This window comes from Gouania willdenowi, chromosome 20, assembly GCF_900634775.1.
Source record: "Gouania willdenowi chromosome 20, fGouWil2.1, whole genome shotgun sequence".
Classification (NCBI taxonomy): domain Eukaryota; kingdom Metazoa; phylum Chordata; class Actinopteri; order Blenniiformes; family Gobiesocidae; genus Gouania; species Gouania willdenowi.
This window is the reverse complement of record NC_041063.1, coordinates 9,896,910-9,913,706: the sequence shown is the minus strand read 5'-3', so window position 1 is coordinate 9,913,706 and position 16,797 is coordinate 9,896,910. Positions and strand designations below refer to the sequence as shown.

General features: G+C 38.1%; 1 protein-coding gene across 2 annotated transcripts in view; it reads left to right on the top strand.

The window, feature by feature from the left end:
- The window catches only part of reck (reversion-inducing-cysteine-rich protein with kazal motifs), a 56,189-nt gene that overhangs the window by 26,812 nt on the left and 12,580 nt on the right, over positions 1 to 16,797 (top strand). Inside the window, exons 7-16 of one of the 2 annotated variants that reach the window (XM_028434698.1) lie at positions 504 to 537; positions 1,100 to 1,297; positions 2,827 to 3,091; positions 3,564 to 3,737; positions 5,215 to 5,304; positions 5,677 to 5,889; positions 6,277 to 6,413; positions 9,585 to 9,724; positions 9,801 to 9,993; positions 14,718 to 14,840. In XM_028434698.1, the coding sequence (XP_028290499.1) occupies positions 504 to 537; positions 1,100 to 1,297; positions 2,827 to 3,091; positions 3,564 to 3,737; positions 5,215 to 5,304; positions 5,677 to 5,889; positions 6,277 to 6,413; positions 9,585 to 9,724; positions 9,801 to 9,993; positions 14,718 to 14,840 (1,567 nt within the window). The remainder of the gene's footprint in view (positions 1 to 503; positions 538 to 1,099; positions 1,298 to 2,826; positions 3,092 to 3,563; positions 3,738 to 5,214; positions 5,305 to 5,676; positions 5,890 to 6,276; positions 6,414 to 9,584; positions 9,725 to 9,800; positions 9,994 to 14,717; positions 14,841 to 16,797) is intronic. The other variant, XM_028434699.1, reaches the window with a different exon arrangement.

Here is a 16,797-nt window from a genome sequence, read left to right as displayed (position 1 = left end):
TAGATGAGAAGTATTTAGAAAATAATTTTTTCACATTTATAAAACAAGTCAATGTAATATGAATATTGCTAATATACTATGTTACAAGATTGATTAAAGCTGCTATCTGGAGTTTCTGAGAGGACTTCTCGATGTCCCGCCCTAAGCAGTGTCACTTCCTCCCCCTGCCTCTGCAATCTACCAGAAGCCACGCCTCTACTTTTCTGCACGCGCATCGCAGAACATAACAAGGTCACATTGGGTTACATTGATATAGGTCTATGGGTCAGGTAAGAGCCAAAATCATATTTACCCGTTCGTGGCCTTGTTTCCGTGCACAGTTCCGCATTCACTTAGATTGACAGTCTCAAAAACAGGAAGTTGAAGCCTATTGGCTGTGCGCACGTCTATAGAACGAAGGAGGAAAACTCACACATAAACATAGATCTCTCAGAAACTCCGGATATTAGCTTTAAACGCACAGCCATGCTCTATTCATTTCCATCCCTTTCCTCCCATCATAGAACTCACTGTACAGCTGCATCACCAAAAATGAAAGTAAGTATCTCTGCATCAAGCCACATAAATAAAACCCACTTCTCTTTTTTTCTGTCCTCACACAGTGACACGTACTACAATATGCCATATGTTCCACTTAGCAAGATGTAAGGTTAAACGTACATTATTCAATCCTGTTCAGAAACACTTTTTTTGTCACAGAATAGTCAATAAATTATGTGTTTAGAAAAAGGAATGAAAAGACATCTGTAGCAGCTCCAATACTTAACCAAATAACCAATCAGATGCCTTCATGTCTTATATCCTGCCCATGCAGCCCACTGTTCATCAGTTATTTTTGTTGTTTTAAACAGTCCCTAATCAACACCCTAATCTCACATTTTCTATTTTCTCTATTGTTTTGTCCTTCAAAATCAAATTGTTTTTTTTTTTCTTCAGTGAAAGTTATTTTAATTTAATCCATGATGCTTCCGGTTGTTGTCGAACACACCATGCTACATTAAATAAAATAAAGCATTCATTTTGAATAGCTTCATAATTACCTGATCAAAGTCGTAACGCGCTCCATGTCGTGTGTCTCTGGATTGTGTGTTTTTACCAGTGGGCTCCACTTGCTGCAGTTATGCAGGGCGCCACACCACCTGCAGGGAGTACTGTCAGGCCATTTTCAGGACGGACTCCACCCCCACAGTGTCTCAGATTAACGCTGTGAAGGAGTACTGCCAGAGTCACAGTGCCCAGCTCCTCAGCTGTGTCAGCAACTTCACCAAGTCCTATCCCATACGTAGCCCAATCGACAGTGAGTTGTATGTCTTTCATTTTGAATGACAAACATTGTCATGATTTTAAATATCTCTCTTTGCCCCCGCCTGTAAATATGTACATATCTGTACCCTTTATTCTTTGTATATATACATACCTTTATATATATATATATATATTTTTATATATATATATATATATATATATATATATTTTTTTTTTTTTTTTTTTTTCTGTTTATATATAGCCTCTATTATTGTATTGTTTATTTTATCCTCATTGTACTATTTTTCAGGTGTGTTTTGGATTTTCTGTGTGTTGCCTTCTGTTGTCTGTTTTTAATTGAGCTGTCATAACAGGAAATTAATAAAAATGACTCTATTCTCTTCTATTCTCTATTTTGAAATGAAGGTAAGTATCATGTCAGCTATCTGAATTGCTACAGAGGATGGTTTAAAAGACAAAAAAAAAAAAAACATTTAATGAGGAGTAGTTCTCAGTTCCCTGCGACCAATGGTGTGGTTAGGATTAGACAGACTTTTCTGTCCAATTTGCACGCACACGTAAAGGCCCTCAGTGTCAAGTATTGTCAGTGTTTATGTAACAGCTACTTCCTGCGTGATATAACTCTCCATGTTGCAAAGCTCAAATCATTTCAAACTGTTTTCCTAAACGCAAACTTACATATCACGTACTAGGGCCTGAAAGAAATGAAAAAATATTTGATTTTTTTTAAGAAAAATACGAGTTTTGATTAAAAATGACTGCAGACATCAGATTTTTTTTTTATTGTCCTCAAGAGTTAAAATGCATAGAATAATCCCAAAATAAAAAAGTAAATGAGGCTTTGTCAGTCAACAATTTAGGTAAAAGTGCAACAGAAACTTCACAGTATATTACATTTTCTACATATTTTATAACATACTGTATAACAATACAATTAAAAAAATAATAAACTCTTCCCTTAGCATCTCAGCATAGTGCGAATAAAAAACACACATATAGCCTATTCAAAGGGTAAATAAATGTAAATAAAAAGGGGGCGGGCTCACACAGCGCTACACTAACCCACAAAAACGGAACATAAAAAAAAAAAAAAAAAACTGGTGGGGAAAAAAATAAAAAATCAATCAATACATTTTTTTTTGTTTTGTTTTTGTTTTTTAACTCGAATTTGCAAAATAAAAATATTTTTTACCTACAAATTTGATAAATCAATTAAATGGATTTTTTGCCCAGCCCTATCCCATATCACATATACTGTTGCGAAATAAAACAAGCAGACTATGACACAAATCAAACAACTGGACTGTTGTCCCCTTCCAATGGGGGGGAGGGAGGGGGGTTCTTAACAAAACAAAACATTGCAATTGTAGTGCAGTGAAAGCATGTTATCTTCAGAAAATGTAAGGAAGTTGACGACAAAGTAGTAAAGTACAAATTTACAGGAATTCTAATAAAGTACAGTCACAAAGTATTTTTACTTTGTTACTTTATCATGTTTTACACTCCTTATGTTATTAAGATTCTTTCCAGCCTTATTTAATCATGGGGTCTTACATTTAGGTCTTTACTGCTGTGACCGGGCTGAAGCCACTCACTGCCAGGTGGCGTGCAAGCAAATTCTCCGCACCATGAGTACAGAGCATGAGATCATGGAGGGTCTGATTAAGGAGTGTGGCTCTCAGCCCCTCCCTCAGGAGCCCATGTGGCAGTGCTTCCTTGGAAGTGCCCATCCTCCTTCCCCACCTGAAGAGGAGACCCCCCATATCGCCAAAATGGACTGCGCCAAGCTGCACTGTTGCTCCAAGGCCAACACCTCACTTTGCAGGTACAGCTTCATATGTGGTTGTAAACATGTGATTGTATCTTAACTGAGGGCCACATTATCAACATTTATGTCAGCATTAGAATAATTATTGACCTAAGCATTGTCTGTGGTTTTGTTGTTTTTAGTCATTTTGTTTGTTTTTGGAGTGATGTGTATTTTTATTATTTTTTATGTTCTTGTAATTTTGTGTCATTTTCTGCATTTATGTTGTCGATTTGTGCATTTTTGGGGTCACTTTCTGTATTTTTGGTTTTTTTCTGTTTTTTCCTGTCATTTTGTGTCATTTTGTTGACAGTTTGTGTGTCTTTGGAGCTATTCTGTAATGAGTTGTTGTTTTTTGTGTTTTCATAGTCATCTTGTTTGTTTAAGCGGTTGTTGTGTCTGTCTTTGTTGTCCTTTTGTGTTTTATTAGTCATTTGGTGTATTTTGGGTTTTTTGGAGCAGGTTATTTGACTGTGGTTTGATGTGTCAGGGACATGTGTCAGGAGATCAGCACTAACTGGGGCAGTCAGACGTGGCAGGACTTCGACCAGCTTTGTGAATACAACCCGGTGGAGACGGAGCTGATCAACTGTCTGGCTGATGTCAGAGAGCCCTGCCAGCTTGGCTGTAAGGACCTCACCTACTGCACCAACTTCAACAACAGGTCAGGCTCTCTGACTCTAATAATCAGTCATGAACACTGGCTCCAGCGACTTTTTCAACCTTCCTGACAGTCACACCAGCAAATCACTATTAAAGCTGATATTAGGGTTACGACAATTAACTCATTCAGTGCCAGCCATTTTCAAAATTTCAACCCCCTCAGTGCTGGCCGTTTTAGAGCATTTTGACTGATTTTTAAAGATCCACAGAGGATTTTTGTCCTCTGACAATCTGAAAGCTGAAACCAGATTCTGAAAGATTAGACTCTCTACTTTCATCAGAAAAAAATCATTTTGTTTCTAGCTTCTTCCGTAATGAGCAGCTGAATAGAGGCTAGTTTCGCACAAATCGACAGTTTGTGACAAAAATCTGTGATTTGATTGGATGAAAGCTGTAAGATAAATACAGTCCTGGAAGCAGCGCAACCAAGAGGAAGGCTATGAAATGAAGAGAAAAGACTATGAGGAATAATTTAATACATATTTATGAAAAAAATATATTAAAATGAAATTTATTTTCTGATTATGTTTAGGCCAGCAGAGAAGGCTGTAGAGGTGCTCTTGTTCTGGCTGGCGGGTTGACCCATGACTTTTGGTTGGATTTTTGGGAAAATGACCAAATATAGGTTGTAACGCAGTAATAGCACACACTGACGACACCTACCAAGCTAGGTAGCATCATCATCATCATTACAACTCCTCTCAAAGATGCCTCGATACTGTGTAGCAGCTAATTGTAAGAAGACTTCTGTGAATGGAGTTTCCTTATTTACAGAGTCAACATTTTTTGGGGCACCAAATTCGTCACAACGCCTATTTATAACGATAGTCAAAGTCAGGTGTTGTGAAGAAATCTGTGGGCTGACAAAATGATGTTTCTGATGGCCTAAGTCCCCGTTTAGAGCGACCGAAGCTGGCTCCAGTAGCTGAAGCCGGAACCTTTAATAGATTTAATAAAAAACTATATAGCTTTAATAAAACTCTATCATTTTTTTCTGTGATAGCTTGACTTGTTACATTGACGGCTTGCTGACTGATCTCTCATCACTCATAATGATAGACTATATGGATCCTACAAGTGAAAAGTCTTTCTGCAACTCATTCTCAGATTAACTTGCATCCGAGTATGAAAGGTAAACATTTTTGAGTGTAGTCGCCCAGAAACCCAAAACGGGATACTTGGCGTGAGTGAAAATTACTTTGTTTAATTCAAGATAACGGACGAATCGAGCATAGTTTGGCACTTTTTTCTATCTTTACCGGATATCAGCATGAAATTTTTCATAGAATAAGATAGTGTTTAAAACACAAGATTTCAACAATGGTGACATCGGGACATTAAGCTGAGAGTAACTAAACAAATTGTGAAAGCAATGTATACCTGTACCAGCAACTTAGAGAAATAGAGATATGAATGGGCTTAAAATGAGTTATGTTAATTACTTAATTTATCTTCTACACTTGTTTATTCCTTTCCAGGGTTGCAGATGTGGTGCTTGTCCAAGGTCAAATTGGGCACAAGGCAATGTTTACCCTTGACAGGGCGCCAGCCTATCACAGGGTCAACACGTAGGGACAAACAATCATTAACACACTCATTCACTTCTCGGGGCAATTTACAGCTTTCAAATAACTTAACATACATGTTTACATTGATTGAAAAGCTCATTTGCACACAGTTCTGCTCACTGCCTATTTGCTGTAGCACATGACATTTTTCACATTTGGTTATGCACTTGTTCATATTTCTTTTGTTGAATCAAGTCCTAGTTTAAAGTATCGTAGAGTATTTCTTTACTTTATGTGGCATGACTGATAGGGTTTTAATTATAATTGTATTATAAACTTAGACTGCTGTGATTTGTTACAAAACTCATGCACCCTCATTAAGGATCTCTTGACCATAAGTCATTACTTTGCTCTGTGCCTCTTTGTCCACAGGCCGACTGAGCTTTTTCGTGGCTGTAACGTACAGGCCGACCAAGGGGCCATGAATGACATTAAGCTGTGGTCTAATGGGACGATAAAGATGCCGTTCATGAACATCCCTGTGCTTGACATAAGGAGTTGTCTGCCAGACATGTGGAAGGCTGTGGCTTGTTCTTTGCAGATCAAACCTTGCCACAGCAAGTCAAGAGGAAGTGTCATTTGCAAGTTAGTCTTTAGCATTATTATTGTTTTGATCCAAGTTTATTTTTGTGGAGTTCCCATCAATCCATTCATCCTTTCAGACTACCACCTTCCTTTAAACATTACGCATTAAGTCTTTGTTATAGCTGACTGAAGAATATAATGTGCATCCTATTGTATAAACTTCTGTTTGATTTAATATTCTATTTAATATTCAGAGTCAGCAAACCCCTTGTTAAAAGTTGGTGTATTGCCTCTGAGTACGTTTCATGCCAGCTCTATAAGCACCCTTCTCTTTCTATAACGTAATAGAATCAATTCATATCTGGTAAGAGTCTAGCAAAGACATGTTGTTTTGGATGATGCGGTTTTGAGCTGTTTGGGTTTTTGATTCCTCATATCTGTCACCAGGTCAGACTGTGTGGACATCCTGTCTCAGTGTGGGGACAAGAAACGCTTTCATGAAGGACAAACACCAGAGAGGATCTGTGAGCTGCTGTCGCCTATAGATGACCCTGAACGATGCATCCCTCTTCGTAGATATCTGAGTGAGTCTCTCTGGACAGCATTTACAGCTGTTTTACATTGAAGGGTAACTAAACTTGATTTTTGACATTTTAGTCAAAGCAAGGTTCTCACCAGGAATTTTTCACAGCGTAGGGGGATTGTTTTTAGTTTTTTTGGAATCTTTGTTACTGTCTTACTTTAAGGCCAAAAGTGATTTGTTGAATTGGTGAAGGGTCATGATTAGTGGAGTTAAAGAGTTACTCATGCTTGGTATAGGTCCTCCACTAATAAATACTCAAGACACTGAATAGTCAAGAAATAACATTTTATTCAAAAGATTGAGTCGAAGATTTTCCAATTTATTTTAGGTAATATGTGGGACCCACAGTATTATTAGGACTGTTATGGACATGGGCCTTCCCCCAACTTATTCATTTTGAGATTATGAAGCTCACTGTTTATATTGGACGGTGATTATGGGTTACAAAAAGGAGGATGCAAACAGTACAGCTTGAATCAGGCCTAAAAAAAAAGACTCGGTCTGAGCCCGACTGAACACGGCCCTAGTGAGTTTAAACAGCATGGACACACTTGGAGGTCCAAGTGTGCAACAGAGATTGGGACGGTACCGATTAAAAAATGAAAAAAACAACAGAAAAGCCCCCTACACTGGTTGAAACACAGCGTAGGGGGCGACATCACATCGCAGGGGAGCAAAATAACACCGTAGGGGCCCCTACGCTCAACAGCGCTGGTGAAAACCCTGCAAAGTATTACAATTTAGTGAATTTTGCTGTAAAAATGTAAGAGTGACTGCCCTCTATGGGTTGAAACCCGGCTATTGCAATCAAATTTAGCTATTGGCTAAGAATGGTGGTTTGTGACTTTTTGGACTTATATTGTAAACCACCGTTGTTGGCCCCGCCCCTCCTATAAAAACTAGCACCTGTAGACTCTGCAATCTGTGGTGAGTAGGTTGGATTGATAGAACTGTGAATAGAGAGATATTGAGTAGTTATCATGTCTTAACTCATCCAGGAGTTTCGCCCATTATCATGGCATTTTTTACATTTTCAGCCAAAACCTTGTGTTTAGTTACTCTTTAAAGAGCATTGACATCCCCAAGAATAGTGTTTAGTTACATTTTAAGATATAAATATATCAGGGGTGGAAATACTGTACTTACGTGGAATGCTGATGACTGCGCATGCACGACCAAAATATGAAATGAATGCTCACATCTACTCCCACAGGATTTTGGGATTGATTATAGTGATAAACAGGAGTCTGCTCCTGATTAGGAGCTGATTTTTCTCAGTTTTTCAGCCACACATGGAGCTTTGTCTGTGTCTTGGAGACGACCGGAGATGGGCTACAGACACAGCAATGTGTGCACTAACACAGGAATGATTAATAGTGGAAAAGTAAAGGAAAATGAGCAGATTATAGACTTAAAAAAAATCTTCTCACAAACAACCTGCACAGACATATGAGAGCAGTTTATCCATTAGTGACTTTAACTGGACATTTTGGATTTTCATTTTTATTTTTTGTATTGATTATCTAAGCACTTTGCTTGATGTTGATTTTTACAAATAAAACAACTACCTATTTCATTTAGTGTTCAATCTTCATGTTGGACAGCTTTATGAGGGTTTTAAAGAACATGCATGTTGTACTATTCATATTCATTTTCAGTTTAAATTAAAGTAAAATGTCACATTAATCACTCATCCCTCCCATTCTGTTTTCCTGTGGTCGTTGTGAAATGTATTATTATTATTATTATTATTATTATTATTATTATTATTATTATTATTATTATTATTATTATTATTATTATTATTGTTATTATTATTATTTTAAGTGAGCACCAAGCAGCTTCATACCAAAAAAAGTTACTTACACCCCTGGTTATATTCAAACATATACAGTATATTCCCACTGTTTAGAAAGGTAAATGTTTGGCCACTAGATGGCAGATTCTCACAGATGTTACGTGACACAGCACTTTAATGTAGCACTGCAGAAACCAACTTTTTCATTAAGCTGTCATTATAAAAACAGTTCAAACAGAACGTCACACATTAAGTGGATCATTCCAGCACTGGATGTTCCTAGCTAAAGTATGCAAAATGTGTTTCAGCCGGACTCCTAATAGAAACCTGCTGCACCTCCTACTGCAGCTAAAGATGAAGGCTCATAGGAACAAATGTGCAACTGTTTTTCAAAGTTTGCTATTCTAAAACTCACCTCAACAGTCACTAATGTGTAACCTAATGACATTTTTGCTCCACTATGACCTACAGCCATTAGTTTTATGTTAAAACTGGGATTTCTGCAAAGTTTAATAACAATGACCATGTATTTAGCATTGTACCATCCCTGACAGCACACATACATCTCTCCGACGTCAGCACAATGAATGAAGTTGCATCGGCGAGACGTATTATGGAGCGCGTTTGCTCATTGGGCAGACGTCACAGAGACATCGGTGTTTGGCTGATGTTTGGACGATGGATTAAAGATGCTCAGCGCGGCCTCTCTACAGCTTATATTAACCTTTATTTAGCACAGATCATTCAATTAGTATGAATATATCCATAGTCGAGTATTACTTAAATCTGATCGAAATATGGCGATTCACAACAAAAACAACAACAACAAAAACAATATACTACCACTAAATAGCTTCTTAAGTGTGGACAAAATAAAGAGAGACACAGTTCATGATCATAAATGTATTTTCAGCAGCATAGCTAAAAGAGCCCCAGCACAAAAACAGCTTCATGGAAGTGACATTTTTCAGTTCTACAATTTTACCGAAATGACGCATTAGGAGTAGAATGCCGACGCACGATCTAAGGCCGACATCGGCGAGAAGTATGCGTGCTATCTGAGGTGTTTTTATTAGCCATAATGCAAATATCTGCCTGATCATCCCAAAGAGTTTGCCAGAAAGTAAAGAAAGTGACATTTTACAGCATAGTGAAAAGAATCAGCTGGACATACATCCTTCAACTCCCTATAAATATGTTATGGGTGAAAAATATTTTCCTATATTCCAGGTTTCTTCCTATATTCTTTCACTGGACTTATATTTTGAAACCCCAGAGCATACTTGCAATATCTCCATTTAGAAATATACAAATAGCAGATAGACTTTCATATCTGACTTTTTTTTCCATCTTCATCTACATACGCCATTCTAGTACCTAGTTCCCTTGGTAACGACATTGTTGATGAGGTCATCCATCCGTGCAACCCGAACCCGTGTCCTAGCAACCACTTGTGCCAGGTTAACAGGAAGGGCTGCCTAGATGAGTTAAACTGTCAGCCCTACCTCTGCGTGCAGGTACGTCCACAGTCAAAACGCCAAACCACAGGTCACTGCTGCCATCCAACAGTCTAACGTGTGCATTTGTGTCCCAGGCTGTAAACTGGGTGAGGCCTCAGAATTTCTAGTCCAACAAGATGCTCCTATCCAAGTACCAACTCGCACAGGCCCAGCTGGTTGTTACGAAGTATGCAGCTGTGGTCTCAGTGGTCGCTTGGAAAACTGTGTGGAGATGCCTTGTGTGGACACCAACAAGCCCTGCATCGTCGGAGGCCAGAGAAAGAGTGAGTCCCAGCTGCAGTGTTGTTTTCTGTCAAAGTTGTGTCCACTGCTGAAATGTACTCAGATTGAATCACGTGCAGGATAATAAGCAGCGCTGCACATAAGTGGTGCATAAGGCTTGGCGATATGGACCAAAAAAGATGATACGTGATATTAGTCTTGCTATTTATTCTCAATAAAGTAAATTAGAAATAGGAGTATGGGTCATAATCACTAGTGCAAAATTTCACTTAGGCACTTTTATTAACAAATACCTGCACAATGTTGAGATGTTTTTGCTCAATTTGGCTTTTTATAAAATTTTGCATACAGTGCATCAAAATGTTTGACTGTCAAATGCATAAACATATACTTGCAAATTCCTGCTAAATACATTTTTAGTGTAATTTTTTTTTTTAGAAAATGACAACATTTTGGAGTCATGGTAGTTGATGTTTGGAAAATATCAGAAATGTATCTCAAAAACGGAATTTTCTTACCGCATTTAGAATTCTCTTTCACGCTAAACAATTGGAGTCAATGCAAAATTGCAATTAGCGACATCTCCAAGCTTTCTAGGTGCAATTTGTGCAAAGATCTGTGTACAGACGTTGATAAATGAGACCTCTGGACTACTTGAAGCAGAATTTCCTCCCCTGAAACCACTTATGATGTCCTTCATGAGTACATACACCCGTGAGTCAGTCAACCTTTTCAACCATGAACATTATCAAGAGGAAATAGGAAATAACCTGACCCATGCTCATCTTTATTGCCTTACTGTGAAGCAGCTACAAATTACAACTACAAATAAAGAAAGTGAAGAAAAGGCATGCCAGCTTCTGCTCATCCCAGTATTAGGTTTATTTATGGTCTTAATGAAAAATACAGTATAGGGGCTGTGTTGATTCTCTGTTGTTGGTCTACTGTGATGGTCCTCCTAATTATGCAGGCCTTGTTTTGTTAGTCTGAGCAAACACTATATCTTCTTGAACTGTAAGTACTTTTTAAGTTGTAAAAATAAATGGTAGAGTATTTATTATATTTGTATTGTATTGTAGTCCCTCAAGGCAGATTGTGATAGAGATGTTCAATAATAACTTTTTGCCGATAGACTGATAGTGTTCGACACTAAATTTTCCAATTTTCAATATCAACCGATATTAATAAATAAATAGACCCTATACCCCAATCTAATTTTAGGTTACATTATATATTTTATATATATATATATATATTACAACTACAGAGCCGATCTTCATCCTACAGAGAAGAGCAAGAAGAATCATAAACAAAACCAACAAACCGATTCTTCGTCGAACTTACGACATTCAAATTTAAGGATGTGGTTGACTACAAAACTATCCAAATTATGTATGCAGTAAAAAAAAATCAGCAATTACCAAACAGCATTCAAAAGTTTTTTCAAGTGAGACAAAGGCAAAACATCAACTCCGAGGAATGTTCATGTTCACAATACAACCAGTGAGAACCAACATAATGGTTCACTGTGTCTCAACAAAAGGAGTTAAATTATGGGAACAGCTGCAGTGATGACTGAAATCATGTAAAACAATAGGCAGGTTTAAAAACATCTATAATTTACATTTTAAACAGACACAAAATGGAACAACAAGGGGGAAATGAATAACATCATGCTTACTGTGTCCAGTGATATGTCTTTTTGTTTTTTTGTTTTGATTAAATTTTTTTATGCTGTCATTGGTCTGATTTTTGTCGTTGTATTTTGAGGCCAACTAAATGAATGGCTATGACCTGAACAGTACTTCAGTGTGAATTTAAGTGAGACATTTTGAGATGGAATAAGGAGTAGGACTAGATAAGTTTTTTACTTCTTCCTACACCTTTTTCGGACAGAATTTGGTTTTAAAAGAATGAATTGTAGTAGAAAAATGTAGTTATAGCTATCTGAATTGGCTTACTATCATATATTTTTGTTAATATGTATATACAGTATGTGTTTTTATTTTTGTTTTGTTTTGTTTTTTCTGTTTTTTTGTTTTTCTTTTCCTTTTCCTCATTCAAGTTCGAAATAAACACACACCAATATATGGAAATAACACATTAAACCCACTTCCACTAGATGTATTCCACAAGTGAACATCATCTGTGCAAAAATAATAGCACTTACTCAAGGTCAATAATGGAAAAAGTTGCATTTTTGTTTACATAATGTTTTCTTAAACAATAGCTCTCTGCTTCAGTAGTGTTACAGACTAATTATTATTATTATTCTTATTATTAAGCAGGTAAACAGTTGAAATAACTCTATAACAGACAGGGTGTCTGATGTTTACTGTGAAACTGTAACAATGCGGAAAGAAATAACCTTACAATATACAATATGCAATAAACATGACAAATATTTAGTGTTGGGAACGTTACATTAAAATAGTTACCCACTACTTGATCCAAAAAGTTACAGAGTTAGTAATTGAAATACTCAATAATAAAATGAACTCATTACCAAGGAAAGTAACTATTTGCGTCACTGTTACTGTGTCGTTGTGAGGTGCTTCATTAAATTTGAGTTGCTGACAACGGATGTTGACAAAGTCTTCACTCCTGGATATAATCTACACTTCACATGCACGTTCTTGCCTTTGACCACAATTAATTTAAAGTAGTGTTAAAAATGACAACTTTTCATCGGACTGCTCCACGCTCGCCATCTCTGCTGCTTCATCAAATCTGTAGTGGTTGTGTGTGTGTGTGTGTGTGCTGGCACATGTGTAAAAACACTGGCTCTGATTGGCTACCATGAAACATGGTAGCCAATCGCTCACCTTGTTTTTAACTCACCTCCTCACTACAGCTGCGTATGACTCCAGGGGTGCTTTCAGATAACAGTTTATTCAATCAATGCATGTAACGCACCGCATTTAACGTTCAGTACTTTAACGGGCGTTGTAACGGCGTAAAAAGTAACTAGTTAGATTACCCCGTTACTGAGAAGAAAATGCCGTTACCTGACGCCGTTATTTTAAATGCTGTTATTCCAAACACTGCAAATATTACATTTGTTATATAGTATGTAAATGTGGTGCAAGCTGATTAAAATAGCTAGCGACTTAGTGTTTATTTAATTAATCATTATCAGGAGATGGGCATCAAAGGGCAGGCTCTACCCAAGACCATCAAACAAAGAACTTTGCCAGTGTCACTGAGAGAAGCAGTCACTGGCTGTGGCCTAAAAGGAAGGAGACAGTGTGGGCTGCCAAATGATTGCATGGAGGGAGCCAACACCCAGGTCTGATCAGCCTGTGGTGGGCCAGCCTCGCTGAGGGTGTCTTGTTCTAAAGGCTGAAACACCCACTGATGTTGGGATGCACAACTGACAATGTGTCGTGCTGTTGGCACCACCTGATCCCCATCCAACCACACTACACCCAAGTTAACCTCTCTAACCCCATCCAAGATGACCTCTGCAACTAAGATACTGATATGTCACGAATTGTAGTATCCAGTCCTGGTATGGATTCTTTCATTCACTTCTTTAATCATACCATATTCTCTGGTCTGGACTTAAGCGTTTTTTTTGTATTCTCCGGTCCATGCTTCTGACACGCCCACCGCTCGTAAATTGACCCAAAGCACATAGTCTGTCAATAAAGGCGGACTCGGCCATGATGTCATTTTTTTGGGCTGTCTAGAAATCACTGAACATGGAGTTTTCCCAACACTTGTAAATGTCATTGGAATCTGTGAAATGAAAGCATACTTTTAATTTGAAAGGCCTTCATTGATAAATAATTTAACAGGTTCATTTAATAAGGTTATTGCAGTGTGAGGAATCGGTCACATTTTTCTGTTAAATCAAATAGATTAAGATTTGTTTGTGTGGAAAGCCTGATTTTATTAACTTCTTACATTCCTGCGTTCAGAAAGGATCATTAGTCGTCATCATCATCTGTCATCAATGTTTCACTTGTTATTTCCTCTAATAATGGATCAAACTGCGGCTTTACTTTAGATAAATAGTTAGACATCAGTCTGAGCAGCGTGGACAGAAGTGCACTGTCAGAGTTTCATTTTAACGAGTTGCCCCAGCCGACGCGCTCACCTCGCCAAACAGCTCCACCTCCGCACCACTGCTCCCACCGCTGGACGGCATGGATGAAATATAATGAAATGTAACATTTTGTCCCATCTAGAGGTGGTAAATGTGAACATTTTAGTAATGCTCATGGTCAATTCTTGTGCATGCTTGTGTTACTCCCCCCATGCCACCCCCGTGACAGTGTCAGTTTGAATAGATTCTTTCTGGGAGTCTCTTTTGCAATGTTATGAGTCCGTGTTGCGTAAATTGTAACCGAGCCTAAACTTCTAGTGCAATATAATGTTTCAGGGGCTGCACTTATTCCAGGTTCAGAAGTGCGTAGGAGGCCAAAAACCACAAGTCACCAGCAGAACATGTGTAAGGCCAGATTTGAATGGAACATCAGACAAATACTGTACCCTAAAACAGCTACACCCTAAATAACACGTGTGAATAATCACATGCACAAGAATTGTAATCAATCAATTGTTGCAAAGCTAGCGTGTCTCTTTTTTCATTATTGCTATGGAATAAAAATGTTTACGGTATTCTCATGCTCGCCATGAACACCAACGCTTGATGTGATTAGATTAGAATCTGTATTCATTCTCCAAGTCTCCATGTTCTAGTCGAAAATGTTTTTATCATGACCGTTTTTTGCATTATGACCTGTTTGTGTTTTAACAGAGCATGGAACATCTTTCACAATGGACTGCCGTATCTGTTTCTGTTTCGCTGGTGACACAATCTGCTCCACCAAAGAATGTTTTAGCCAGGTCAGCTCAGACTTCGGCCATCAACGCTTTACTGGTAAGGCTTTTGGCTTTTTTCATACACTGTGACACGGCAGGGCCGACTGGGAAAATATTCCCAATTAGGCAAACGGTTTACGCTTACTACGGGAAGAACCAAAATGTACCAGGTTCATTGGAGTATCTGAATTAGTCATTGGAGTTTTTTCATCTCCACATCCCTATCATCATTGGTGTCCCATTTCACATACTTATTGTGATGTAAATGTTTTTTTACTTGTGATCTTAAATCATATGTACAGTATATATGAACTCAACCATATGATCTGAATTTAATCAGATGTATATTTTAAACATATAATAGGAAACGTGGACTTGAATGCATAATCCAATATTATTAAATTGAAATTGTCTTTATTAGTGTTTGGTCATTTGGTTGTCATGTAAAAATAACCACTAAACAGCCTCACATTAATGTATTTATTCACCTTCTTATCCCAACTATTTAAGGTTATCACGTTGTATTATTACCAGCAGCGTTTAAATAAGTGTTTCCTTTTGGCTGTTTATCATCATCATCATCCTTCAATCTTGAAAGATCATGGAACTGTGCCTTGGTTCACTGTGATATGGGTATATTTCCTGCTGTGACAGTACAAACAATGTGGGAGCTACAGGTTCTACCACAGATGGAACTGGTATCGTTGGTATCCTGGGAGTCTGGCTGTTTGGTATTTTCCCGACAAGCGCTTTTTCCACTGCGGTGTACATCTGCTTGGCCTTCTGTTTAGTGCTTGTCGCCATGGTCTCTATCTCTAGCTATCCCTTCCCACATTACAGGATCTATGTTTGTTAATTTACAGAACAAAGAGGTCAGAACACATTACTCCAGTTTTAAAGTCTTTACACTGGCTCCCAGTCAGCCTCAGAATAGACTTTAAAGTTCTGCTGCTGGTGTATAAATCTGTGAATGGTTTTGGTCCAGAATACATCAGTGAGATGTTAGTCAGGTATGAACCCAGCAGGTCTCTCAGATCTATGGACACAGGTCAGATAGTGGAGACCAGAGCTCACAGTAAACACGGTGATGCTGCTTTTAGTTGCTAAGCTGCAAAGAAGTGGAACAAACTGCCAGCAGAGCTGAAGTCAGCATCACATGTGAACATTTTTAAATCAAAGTTAAAGGCACTTTTTTTCTCTACTGCGTATGATTGAGAGAGAGATTTTTGGTCATGTTGTTGATGTAATGTGTTTGTTGATGATTTGAATTGATTTTACTGATGATTTTAAATGTTCTTATTGATTTTAAACAGTTGAATGTTTTATCATGTAAAGCACATTGAGTTGCCTTGTGAATGAAATGCGCTATACAAATAAATTTGCCTTGCCTTGCCTTGCCTTCGGGTCTCGTTTACACATACTGAAGAAGGTCTTCCTATGCCCCTTTTTCCTGAGGCTATTTCCCCGTATAGCAGAATTTTTTCAGATCCTTCCATCTGGAATGCAATGGGCATGTCTGAGCCAGAGCTGCTGGAGAAGGGTGTGAATGTTCTGCAGGCTAGATTGGTCAAGCACTTCGTTGTTACACGATTGGCCCATTTGATGTTGAGGATGTATCTGAGGTTACGCATACGGAATGCATGGACCCTTCTTTCGTGCTTTGAGTGCGTTGTCCAACTCATAGTATCGTATAGGAGGGTAATGTGCTGAGGATGCATGCTCTGAAGACGGAAATGTTAGTGTTGATGTAGAGCTTTGTGTTTGCCCAGACGCGTTTGCTCAGTCTGGCAAAGGTGTTATGAGTTCGACCAATTTGCTGGCTAATTTCTATGTCCAGAGAGAGTTCATCAGAGATAATAGGTGAACTCATGTACCACATCAAGCTTTGTACCATTGATGTACCTCAGGGGGATGTTCGGTACCTTGTCCCATCACGTTTGTCTTCTTAATGCTAATGGTCTTGTGTGGCACCTGAGAATTTGACCATTGGGCTTTGTAGCTGCTGTTCGGTGTAA